Consider the following 12,810-nt stretch of genomic DNA (forward strand, 5'->3'; position numbering starts at 1 on the left):
ACATAAGAGGCTCTTTTCTGTTTTAATCAGCCTCTCACATGAAGACTGATGGATGATTTTAGTGTACTATGAAGATGGAGCATTTACGATTTTAGTTTACAAAGTTGTGGATGATCAAATAATACGTAAAATATTCTTCTTGTAACATATAATAATAGAGTAAGCGATCTTATAAATGAATATTAACGTGTAGTTGTAATACCAGCGGTAGTTGTAATAGCTGTAATATTGATTCTGTTGTGCTGCTAATAATTGAGAGTAAATTTGTTCTCTTGACGTAGACATTAATTATAATTCGGTCCATTCTAATCTATTTCAAATGAATGTCTACTTAGATAAATGGATTCTGACGGACAGGACAGCATGAAACCAAGGCTGTACCTTTCCAGAACCATCAAGAGATTCATTTGTGTCTCTTTGATTTTTTTTCTCCAATTCCATTTACAATTCAAATTCACCCCCCCCCCACCAGGTCAACCTAGTCTGTTCCAATTTCAGTTTCGACAGTGAATTCCAGAAAGAACCAATCAATACCAATTCAATTTGGGATGCCCTACCCATTGTTTCAGTTATGACTACAACTTCCTTATTGACTCTTTCCTCCATTACCACCTACAGGAGTGCACTAGACCCCTGCTTTTTTGTAAGTGGATTATCATGAACACAATAAAGTACGAGGGTGTGCAAAGATTGCTATTATTATTACTTTTTTTCGTTTTTTCACAACAGGGGGCTGTAAAGCCAAGAAACTCGCTAAGGTCTTAGGCAGCCAGGAAACAAACCTTTTTTTAAAAAGGTCTTTGGTCTGCGGCTGGCTTTTGTTTACGGATTTGGGGCTGGGAGCCATGACTGTGTTTGCTGTGGAGGTCTACAGGGCCACCGTGCTGGCAGTCTTCCCTGGCCTGAGCCACAAGCTGCTCCGTGGAACAGCACAGCCCCCTGTGCCGGACTCCACCCCCCTGTGCCCGACTCCACCCCCTGTGCCGGACTCCACCTACTCCAAATCCACAAGGTGCTCAGTGGAACAGCACAGCCCCCTGTGCCCGACTCCACCCCCTGTGCCGGACTCCACCTACTCCAAAACCACAAGGTGCACAGTGGAACAGCACAGCCCCCTGTGCCCAACTCCACCCCCTGTGCCGGACTCCACCTACTCCAAAACCACAAGGTGCTCAGTGGAACAGCACAGCCCCCTGTGCCCGATTCCACCCCCTGTGCCGGACTCCACCCCCTGTGCCCAACTCCACCCCCCTGGGCCCGACTCCACCCCCCTGGGCCCTGCTGCAAACTCCACCCAACATCTAGATGCTTGCAGGTTCCCTGGAACATGGGTACGCTCACAGGAAGCTGGCCGGGTTGTCTATGCGTTGTCCACCTTGAGTGAATGCTGGTGAATTTGCAGTGAATTCGGGAGTGACCGCCCTTATCCGTCACTCTCCTGAGTGCGTGCAAATCGGGCGCAGATGAACGAGGTGTAATTAGGGAGCCTGTTCTGAGGCCTGTTCTGGACCAGCCTTGAGGAAGCTGAAGGATGGAGCTGGCACACGCTCGGTGCACATGCACAACCAAGTGAAACCGCCTAATATCCCACTTGCTTCACACAGGCTGTGGTGCTGCAACGGGGATATTAACTGGGTTCATCTATGCACACCACGACAAATCTACAAAAAAGGCAACTGCAAACCCAGTAATTAAGGCGAACTCTGTAATTGGCTCCCACTGACAAACATGAACACGAGCCGTTATCTCAAACAAACAGGGCTGAGTAAACACAGCGGCAACGAGCAATCAAAACGCACACGCAGGCCCCCGTGCACACGTGCACGCGCGCAGACACACAGACACGCGTGCAAAAACACACAGACACAGACACAAGGAGAAGCCTCCAAGAGCTGCACACGCTCAAAGCCTGGAGAGGCCTGGGGAAGCAGGCGGCGGCATGCGGTTAGGAGAAAGCTCCACAGGCAAGGGCCAACACAGCAATGACATGACACTCGTGAACATGCTGGCGGATGATCCACACAAACGTCAATCAAACCGTCTGAGAATTCTCTGTCCCTTCTTTACAAAAAAATGATATATATATATATATATATATAAATAAATATATAAAACGGCCGTATCAACTACAAATACGGCCACGGCACCTAAGTGCCTCTCTCCCCGCTCTTCCCAGACAACTAGGCGATCGATCTGGGCTACAAATCAGACTTGGTTGAAACATAATAGCAAGTTTGCTCACAGGCGGCCGTTCCTCCCGCTCTCCCCGAGTCCTGCAATCCCAGAGCGGAGACGCCCGCTCCCTTTCACCGCGGCTCCTCTCACGTCTGCCAATCAGCTGCAAACAATCGGGGGGCCTCGTGCTCCAGCATTAGGGTCCCCAAGCACCCCCCCACCCCCACCCCCCGCCATCGTAATGACAGCTGTGTCCTGTCTGTCCCCTCGTGATGATGCGACAGCCCGCTGATGATACGCTGACAGCGAGAGGCGGCAGCGGAGACCGTTAATCACCAGAGAGACCCCCAAACTCCGCGTTCTTTCCTGTCTGGGCTAGAAAAAGTTCCAGGTTCTCGCTCATAGAGTTTCTGGAGACGGCTGCCCCGTGTTAATATTCATGAGCGGGATTCGTGAAGGGCCAGGAAAATGTGGGTTCTGGGGCTGTTACAGTGACTGTACACATATAAATATTAATTAGAAACAGAACCAATCAAGCGATGATCTCGCTGTTAATTAACATTCTGGAGCGCTGCTTTCGCCAGAGCTCCTTGGGTTCAGGAACACAGGCAGAGAGCTTTTGATGTGAAGCGCGGAGTCAGACATCTCTTTACGCCCGTCAGTACGTACTCTGATGGTAATCTGGAATGAGATTGAAAGGGTGGAAAGGGATGGTCTGGAAGCCTTCTGAAGGCCTGCTTTGGGTTCAAAGCACACTGTGACACCGCTGTTTCTCAAATGACCTCTAACCGCCACACCTGACCTCCAGGCCCCCCCGGTTTGCAGAGGCGCACCCCTCTCTCCCGCCCCCCTCTATTCACCAGGTCCCGGACCGCGCCCCCCACCCCCTTAAAAAGACCGTCTTTGATTACTCTGGCATCTCAATTAACGCTATCTCCTCTAATTAAAATGATCTGTGAGGCGAAGCCTTTGGAATCACTGTGCATCCCTGGGAAAAAAAAAAAACAGAGATGGCTGATAAAATGCTGGAGAAATGTGATCATAGGTTTACTACAGGAGAGGGCAAATTATGCTCCGTCATATTTCTGACAAAGTAAAAAAAAAAAACACAGGCTCCCGAGGCCAGCTTTTTCTCGTCTGGTGTCTCCTGATGTGGAAAATATATGAATAATAAACAGGGATAGCTGCTATTTTTACAGAACAATAGGGGGGGGTTTAATTGCTTAACAACAAATACTAGACAAGTACGATAGAAACTAGCCTACATGTATATATAGGGCATGTGAACTAGCAAAGCTACATGTGGGTGTTCTGTGTTACAGCCAGCAAAACTGGATCACTAAACACTCAGGAGGCACCTCGGGTGGTTCAATGAATAATTATACCTCCGGGAAAGTGTTGGGTTGGCTGAACCAAGCGTTTACAAACTAGCCTTTGAACTGTAAAAGACACTCTGAACTGCTTGGTACGTCCAACTGCACACTTTCCCTGAGGGGCATTTACAAATACTTACTTGCTTTACCTGGACGTATATTAGATATACAAGTTCAAAGGTTATCATACAGAAAGAGCACTAACATTCCCTTTCAGAGAACAGACTTCGATCCCTTTACCGACCTAAATGTCTCTTTGAATAAGACGCCACTGCACACATCATATGAAGCCCATTCTCTGTCATGGCCCGGCTGGCCCCGTTAAATTTCTGCACTATGAATCTTCCGTGTCAAGGAGTACAGGCAAAGGAGTCTACACTTCCCTGCTTCTGCACAACACACGCCTCATTACGCATTCAGCCCTGCAGCATGCTGGGAGTTGAAGTTCAACAGAACACAGTTCTCCGATCCGAACTTGGACAAGTGGAGTTCATTAGAACTAATGACATCGCATAGCACTGCGCCGGAGGGGGCACAGCAGACAACATGCATTGCGTTAACGCCTTGGCGACACCGTCACCAAGACAACCAGGACTCCCTCAACACACACACACACACACACCACACTCTCTCAGGAGCCTGTTAACAACGTGCTGGATCAGGAGAACGCGGACCACGGCGAGAAGACTAATAACGGGGCCGACGCAGAGAGGGAATGGGCAGCAGAATCGCAGCCGGTGTTCACACAGACACACGCAGGAGCTCCCCAGACATCACCCGTCAGAAAACAAGCCCAAGACAATGACACGACGCCCTCCCCCTACGCTCTACATCCGAAAGCGCGTTCCTTATAACGCCGCGCTTTGGAGTGTCACAGATTACTCGCCACAGACCCCGCGTAACGACAGAGCAGCAGCGGAAAAAATGGGGCCTCCTCTTTTTTTTCTCTTACTCTCATCAGAGAATCGCTCTGAATGAGCAGGCGCTCCGCTACACAGATCAACCAATCCCTTAGTAACGGGTAAAGTGTGCTGCGTGTTGATTAGGCCTAACAATACGCTGTCTCCAAGTAGCAGCGCACTGTACAAAAAACAGTGTCGCTACGCATGAATAAACATGATTTGTAATGGATCTGAACACATCTGGGGCTTCTCTCATTTTTAAAGCTAAGCTATGCGTTGAAAAACCAGGAGGTGTTTTTTCTTTCCCTCCTCGCAAAGCCATGCATATAACCTTACCAAAATAACACCGTACACATAATGATTTTACGTCTCACTTTTCCCCCCCAACATGCCTGGGAGTGCGTCGAGGGGCGGTGCAATGAAAAATGACCCCTGCTGTACTACTGTCATTTAACACGTAGCCTGTGTGGAACTAGAACTTGGAAGCAGCTTCTTCCGAGTTTTTTTTCGTAAAAGCAATGTTGGAGTGTAAAACACACGAAGGGGACAAAGTTTAGTTCTTTTGTGTTTGGAGGACCACACTCGGAGGCCCTCGAGGGAGCAGCGCAAGGCGGCCCGAACAGTGCCGCTTGTTTCCTGTCAGCCGTGGGTACCAGACCCCCACCCCTAACAATCACTCTCACTTCATGCCGTCATTTCGCCTCTCCTCGTATTGGCCGCACGCTGCGCACGGCCCCCCCCGTAGATGCTAGACACTTCAATCAACACAGACACCTCCAGAAATCACTCATGGGGAAGGCGGGTGGGAGGGGGGTTGGGGGTGGGGGGGGATGATATCACGGAGTAAATAAATGAATCGATGAATGAACAATAGGTCGCCCAGCTGCTGGCCCCTTCGAGCAATGCCACGAGGATGCAATATTAATAACCAGCTCTTACTGTTGGTCTCCGTGTCATCGCTGACACCCTTAGGAGGAGCATGGCCGGCATAACCGACGGCCGATCTGTACATTCGATCCGGATTACGTATTCTCTTCAGTCCTTCAGGAGGCAGGAGGGAAGGGGGGGAACAGAGGAAGAGAGAGAAGTCGAGGAAGAGAAAACAATCTGGCCACCCCGCCCCCAACCCCACCCCCCACCCGCCACTGGCTCAGCAGTTTCCCCACACCCCTCCCCCACCCCACCCCACCCCATGCATGTAAACAGGAGACTCATCTGCCCAGGCGTCTCCCTCCCATGCACTGTGACATGCATCCCGCCGGTGCCAAACTCCCACGGTCTGCCCTCCGCCCCCGCACCCTGAAACACATCACCACTCCTGACGCAAGTGTTTTCCTCTCCCTCAACCAGCGTCTCCTCTCTCCCTCACAGAGCTAGCAGAAATGCCAGTGTCTTCTCCCTCTCTCACAGAGCTAGGAGCAAAGCCAGTGTCTTCTCCCTCTCTCACAGAGCTAGCAGTGAAGCCAGTGTCTCCTGTTTCTCTCACAGAGCTACGAGCAAAGCCAGTGTCTTCGGTCTCTCTCACAGAGCTAGCAGTGAAGCCAGTGTCTCCTGTTTCTCTCACAGAGCTACGAGCAAAGCCAGTGTCTTCGGTCTCTCTCACAGAGCTAGCAGTGAAGCCAGTGTCTCCTGTTTCTCTCACAGAGCTATGAGCAAAGCCAGTGTCTTCTCCCTCTCTCACAGAGCTAGCAGTGAAGCCAGTGTCTCCTGTTTCTCTCACAGAGCTACGAGCAAAGCCAGTGTCTTCTCCCTCTCTCACAGAGCGAGCAGTAAAGGCAGTGTCCCCTCCGCTCTCTCTCACAGAGCGAGCAGTACCGCTGTGCCTTTAAGGGGATTACTCAGCCCTAATGGGGTCCCCCGGGGGCCATGAGGACATGCGGTCTCGTTTGGAACTGGCCGTATTAGTGAGGTTCCTCCAGAGAGAGACAAAGTCAAGGCAGAGGTGCCGGGCTGTTCACACACGTGCTCGTTAACCACGGCTCGATCAGCCTGTTTAACTGCACGGCTCTGGTTGTCCAGGCAGTGCATGGTTTTCATACGATAGTGGCGGGGTGTGAGGCTGCGTTAAATAAAACACACCCTTCGCACCTTGTGGAGGGAACCGTTTGACTGGACTGAACGGAAGCAGTGCACCACTCTAGCTGGGTGCAACTTGGAGCTTGGCCTGAGAGGGATCTTCGGCGCCCCCTGCAGGCGAGGGCTTTGAGGTGCGGACTAGGGGCCTTGGAGAAACAAACTCGGCCACATGCCACAGCCGACGGCCAGGGCAGGAGTGCCTGCTTATTCACTACCACGCAAACCAGGTGCCCCAAAAAAACTTGTCACTTTGCAATGCCCACTTTCCATTCACTTTGTTCCTGAACTTCTAGTCACCTTGTTCTCGCTCTCCCTTCATCACAGGCTGAGACGCGCTCACCGAGAGGTGCCCCTCTAACGAGGACCAGAGGGGACAGCGGTCACTCGCGTGCAGCCCCGCCAATGCAGCCTGATTCCGATTGATCCGCGTGCCGTCTCCGGGCAGCCGTGGCAATCAATAGGATCAATCCCGGACGCCCTCCCTCTCTCTCTCTCTCTCTCTCTCTCTCTCTCTCCGCGGCAGGTGAGGCTCGTTACGGGACCAATCCGGCTCAGCGGTCCGGACCGGGGGGTTGGGGGTGGGGGGGGGGGTGTGTGCTACCGTCTCGCCACACCGAGCTAATTCAATTAAGAGCGCGGGATCTCATGCCCGAGTCCACACGGCACAGAGCCCAGGTTGCCGGAATGCCGTACCTGCATCGAGGGATCCCAAGGAAGCCGTTCCCTCCCTGCGCAGATGGGCCTGGCGCTCGCCGGCTGCTCTCGGCGCCTCGGCGTCGGTTTGCTATCACACGGGGGTGGACCTACTGCCTCGCTAAACACACGCGCGCGTTCGGTCCGGTTACGACCGCGCCGGACGCCCTCCCCGCATTCGCTTCGGCTCGGGGAAGGCGCGCTTGTTTATCTCCGACCCCAGCATGTTGGGAGGCGTCGATCTCCCGAGGACCCGCGGACCGGTCGGGCCGGTTTCAGGCCCGATGCCGTTGCCGAGGGCGCTGTGGGTGAAGCACAGAAAAACCTCCTCTGCACAGAACCCAGCAGATCAGCCAGTGCCGGCGGGGGAATCCCCCCCGCTGAATCGGGAGGAGAGTCGGATGGTATGATCCGGGGGACCTACGCTGGCCAGCTGCCGGGAGAAGCGTCTCTGTAACCTGCAGGGCAGGAAGGTGTCAGACCAGATATCACCGAGGCGCTCTGGTGCCTGCCTGCTTTAAGAGCACAAGGCCCAGGCAGGGGTGGCAAGGCGCTGACACACAGAATGCAGAGTCGTTAAACACGCTGTTCAAAGGACAGAAAGTGAATGGTGGGCTCCTCTGACGCGTTCCCTCACTGGCTTTCCTCTATCCCATGAGCATACTCAAATAACAGAGAAGGGCATTGCAGGAGTACTTTTCTGGGAGGCAGAGATTTGGCTGCTGGAGGCTGAGCCCTGAGACATTTCCCTGTTTGTGGATGCGCTGTGGGGTTAGGTGTGTGTTTGTGTGTGTGTGTGTGTAACCGGTTCCTCCTCGGCCAACCATGCACTTGATACTTCCCAATGAAAACTCCATCCCCTCTGCAATGGGAGTCTCAAGTTAGGGTTTCCACAAAGCCTCTGGCAACCAGGAGACTACGCTGAGAACATGTGGCCAACGTCCCTGATGGGGAGATTTGTGTGTATGTGTGTGTTTGTTTGTATGCGCACGTCTCCACGACATGAAGTATAAATGAACACTGAAATTAAAATGCAGAGCAAAGTCAGTTTTCATGTGTTTACTTTAAGGGGAATTCTTTCAACAGACACGCTACGGTCGTACTGCATTTGCGCTCACTTTGATAGCTCAACACCGCCCCCTTGTGGAAGTTTTAGTTTTATAGTCATGTGGTGGATTTTCTTCCGGGCGACCTGTTCGTAGAACTTTTTGTTGCTGTCTGTCATATGATGGTAAATCTCCGAAAAACACATTTCTTTAAAATATCCGGGAGATGCAACGTTTTAGTTGATTTAGCTGACCCTCCAAGTGATGTGGGAGAAAAGTTATAGAGCAAATGTATGTCCACGGTTATTTAAGGTGCATGCTTGCTTGGTTGGTTATATTAATTATTCATCAGGAGTCTGTAATATTCAGTGAGATGAACGACAGAGTAAACTCATGCCTACTATATTATACCCATTACGTATAGTTACGACTAACAAAGTCATACGACATCGAGTCCAGCCATCCTGAGTCAGACACATGATTTGTATCGTTACAAATTCAGCCAATTACGCGAAATGCGATTAATCCATTCTAATTTGTGCACCGTTCCATTTGGTTGTAACGGTCCCGTTTTCAGGTTAATTACGGTCATGGATTTTGCCTGCGTTTGTAGTGCATTTTGTTACTCCCTGTGTCTCCACCTCGTGGTCTTTTACGTAAATTACAGCAATAAATAATCCGGAGAGGAGCATTTCAGACAACTCGACAGAAGGATGACTTTCCGGGGATTTGTCAGCTTTCGCGCTTAAGTATCTATGTTATGTATTACTTAGCGATACAATATGGGAGAGTTTCGGAAAGAGGGTCGCTCTGCCAGAACCGCCAGACTGACGGCTCCTTCTTACTTTATCACAAGCACACAAACACAGTGACCCGAATGATACACTAACCTTGTAGCAACCCTAACACGTTGGTTTAACATCAGGAAAGCGAGAGAATACAAACGATAACTGTAAAAGCGGTCGATTAGGTTTTAAAGCTATCACATACAATCAGTATAAAATCAGTTACTTAGTCTTACACAATAACAAATGTTGATCGCTCAGGAACTCGGTTTATATGATTTATCGTTGACTCATTTGACTTCGATGTGACTGTACTTATAAACAATCTGCTTCGCTAATTGAATTGATCCCGTGAATCAGAAGTACTACGTTTACATGCTGGCATATTTAAAACATATGATCTAACGGCCAGAAAATTACAGCATGAACGTGTAACGATAAAGTCATTTTCGGCCGTTTAGACTATTTCTCAGTGTCGGTCACATTTGCGTCCTAGCTTCTGCTGGCAACATAGGCTACAGCTCCCGTTATAAAACACCGCGTTTGATCTGTTTCACGGCTGTTTCTAGGCTGTCGACTTTTATTTCTGTAGAAGCCATTTAGAAATTACATATCCAATTTAATCCACTATAACTTAAACATGAGCCAATCTTATGTTCATGTACTATCTATACAGATATTGAGTATTCTTTGACATGAAGAGGAACAACATGGCATGCTTTTTTCCCCTCTCTCTGCGCGTAATTCCATTTTAAGTATTAAAGCTGGCGAGCAGCTCTTCTGACCAGCTGGTAAGGAAGGACAAAAGTGACAGGCTTCGGGAAAAATCAATCACCTTTGTTGAACATCACAATAAATTGCTTGTCCATGGCTTGCTAGCTAGCTAGCAACCTACTCTATGTCGTCAGGCATACACATCACAAGAACAGACAAATATGGACCAGCCAACGTTAGCTAATTCTGGTTGTGTTTCCCTTCTAAATGCCATTCTTTCTGTGGACAGCTTGTAGTTTCAGTGTAGAGGAATTTCACTTTATCAGAAACGAGCAATTGTGTGCGTCCACAACGTTTCACCCTGGTACTATCTAGCCAGCTCCAGCAATGGTTGTATGAACGGAGAAAACATTTCTTTAATTATAGACGTAGCTAGCAAGCCACCTAGTTAGTAAGATAAAATAGAAGTTGGTTAACAGCGACGTCATAACACAGCGTGAAAGGCTTATTCATACTGAATAGTGAGAACATTAGCTAGCTAACTGCAGCTTGCTAGCAAGCTATTTAAAGTCTGCTCTTTCTGTCCTCTGTTTTTAATAGGTAGCTGACTGGCTAGCTATCTAGATACTGTAGCTAGCTCTAGCTATCAAATAGCTTGCAATGAGAGCTAGCTAGCTAGCTAGGGATGCCTCCTTAGCTTTCACTAATTCAAGAGAAATAACACGGGAACGGCAATTTCAGCGGCTCCGCGAAACTCGCGCTCTGTCCTCCTCGCGTCCGGATCCAAAATCTAACTAATTGCATTTTGGTAAAAATGAAAAATTAATCCCGTTATTTCTTTCTTACCTTCCGGCTTGTTTTCGGCAGCCATTTCCCCTCCGCGCGCCACATCCTCCTCCTCCTCCTCGCGACCGGGGGAACCACGCGCGTGCACGATACGGACAACTCAAGGAGGGGGGTGGGGGGCAGCAGGCGAGCCCAGCGATCGCGCCGCTGCCATTGGCCGAGAGAGAAATGACTGACAACGAAACTCCGAAATGCCCTGCGAAGTCGAGGGGAGCGCTCCTCTCCGCGGCCAGCCCCGCGCATCATTGGCCAAACTTAATATTTAGGGACACCTTGACAAGCTTTCGCCCAATGAGCGCCGTGAGATTCAAGTCGTGCTCACTCGAAATCCGGGATGCTTCGTGACTGTGATTTTTGAAGAGAATAATTGGAATGGTGGCTCTCATGTGGCGTCTGCTAGTAGTGTTTACTATTACCATCCACAGAAAATCGCTTCGCCCACTGTTGGAGTGACGAATGAAATCGGGCTCTCGGAGCAATGCACCGCCCAGCCAACACATATCATTTTTACAGCGTTACAGATTTTCCTCTATAGTAAAAGCTGAAATGGCTCCAGCCGTTCCTGTCTGGCTGTAAACAAATTAGCCAAACCAAGCTTCCACAACCTCAAGCGGTATTCTGACTCGATGTGTGTGAATAAAATATTCACATTTACCCGTACCTGGACATGAATGGACTAATTACTTTATCTGTCAGCCAAAAACCTCCATCGAATAATTTTTGGCTACATGAGTGCATTAGTGGGGTACCCCTATTAAGTTTGTAGCTAGCCCTAAAGAAAAGGCAAGCTCACGTTTGGCCAACTTTCATCGTTATATTTGCCCTCGTTAGACGAGGAGTTGTAATAGGAAGTTTTATACTGTGGCTAAAAAACTGGAAGTGGCTCAAATGTGCGTAAACATTCTATTCCCTAAGATATGAGGTATAGGCCTACAGAATGTAGGACGGAACCGTTTTGTAATATTGTTTCTGCTGCTGTTGTCACATTTGTTTTTATCTTAAAAGGCAACCTGTAAACGTGTTGATGTGTATGTCTACTTGATGAAATTCTTTTCAAATATAGGCAATTACGATAGAAATCTCTGTGCTTAAGGGAGTAGATCTCGCCCATTATTGTATGAAGAGGATGTATTAAGGCAAAACAGAAGCGCAACATCCAAATGCGTGTCATATTACACGGGGCATTGCGGAGTGTGTTCTGGAAAAGTTAAGTGTCACTTTAAAATGTGAAATTACGTAAGCACGGATCCGATATGAAAATGGCTCTGGGTTTGGTAGAAACGTAGCTGGTGACGTTATCAGCAGAGGCACCGAGGTTTACAGTTTTGAAAAAGGGGAGAGAGGAAAGACGCGGTGCGATTTTTAAGCACGCTTTTCTGACGGGCTTGGGCTCCGTTTCTAATGCTCGTGCATGAACCCTGGAGCGCCGTGCGCTGTTCTTGCGCGAGTGCTGAGGAATGGTGCTGAAAGGACAGCTCCGCTTCCACTCCTCCGGACTGGAGCCGCCTGCTCAAAACGAGCGCGTCTTCATTCATAACACGATGACAGTAAACTTTTAAGATGACTGCAAACGTTTCAAAATAAACATTTCAACGCCTTCTGTTCGCCGCGTTAAAAGCAATGGCGTATTTTTAAATACATTTTAGCTTGTACTTAAAATAACGTTATTTTTAAGCCCTTTCCCGTGTTGAGTATACAGTTAGCACCGAGAGCACTGCAATGTGTAACCATGTCGGAGATCTCTTCGTTTATATACAGAGTGTGTAATGAAAGACCCGCTATGTCTTCTCGTATTTTCGAGAGAGAGAGAGAGAGATAGATCGACAGAGAGAGAGTCACGAGTGGTCTGTAGTAATCGAAAAGGGGGTGGTGAGTTATAAACTCTGTAGACATAATGAGTGACACCACGTTTTAAACCATCAGGCCTTATGTAATTAGCCTATCATTTCAGCTGTGTGTGGTCCACTTATTTGTCTATAAAACAAAGTAGAATAAAATTCTGTACATAATCTGGTTATTACGTATGTCAAAATTATTTTAAACATTATGAATTGTACACAAGAACTTGCAACCATACACGTGAGTCAAATATTTACAAATCGACACATCATGATCATTATTCAGCAACAGAGGAAAGGGTATATGTGAGGGAATCAGAAAGAATTACTTCATTACAGAGAGCATGAAGTCGCTCTCTATC

The 12,810-nt window shown here is 48.9% G+C and overlaps 1 protein-coding gene across 8 annotated transcripts in view; it reads right to left on the reverse strand.

Annotated features, from left to right (window-relative positions):
* The window catches only part of LOC118779983 (calmodulin-binding transcription activator 1-like), a 317,969-nt gene extending 307,275 nt beyond the window's left edge, over positions 1-10,694 (reverse strand). For 7 of the 8 annotated variants that reach the window (XM_036532364.1, XM_036532360.1, XM_036532357.1 and 4 more), the window contains exons 1-2: positions 10,611-10,694; positions 5,390-5,491 (exon numbers count right to left, since the gene is read on the reverse strand). In XM_036532364.1, coding sequence (XP_036388257.1) covers positions 5,390-5,491; positions 10,611-10,635 — 127 coding nt within the window. In that variant the 5' untranslated portion in view covers positions 10,636-10,694. The remainder of the gene's footprint in view (positions 1-5,389; positions 5,492-10,610) is intronic. The other variant, XM_036532358.1, reaches the window with a different exon arrangement.
* Between the last annotated feature and the right edge of the window lie 2,116 nt (positions 10,695-12,810).

The sequence above is a fragment of the Megalops cyprinoides genome, chromosome 6, assembly GCF_013368585.1.
Source record: "Megalops cyprinoides isolate fMegCyp1 chromosome 6, fMegCyp1.pri, whole genome shotgun sequence".
Lineage (NCBI taxonomy): Eukaryota > Metazoa > Chordata > Actinopteri > Elopiformes > Megalopidae > Megalops > Megalops cyprinoides.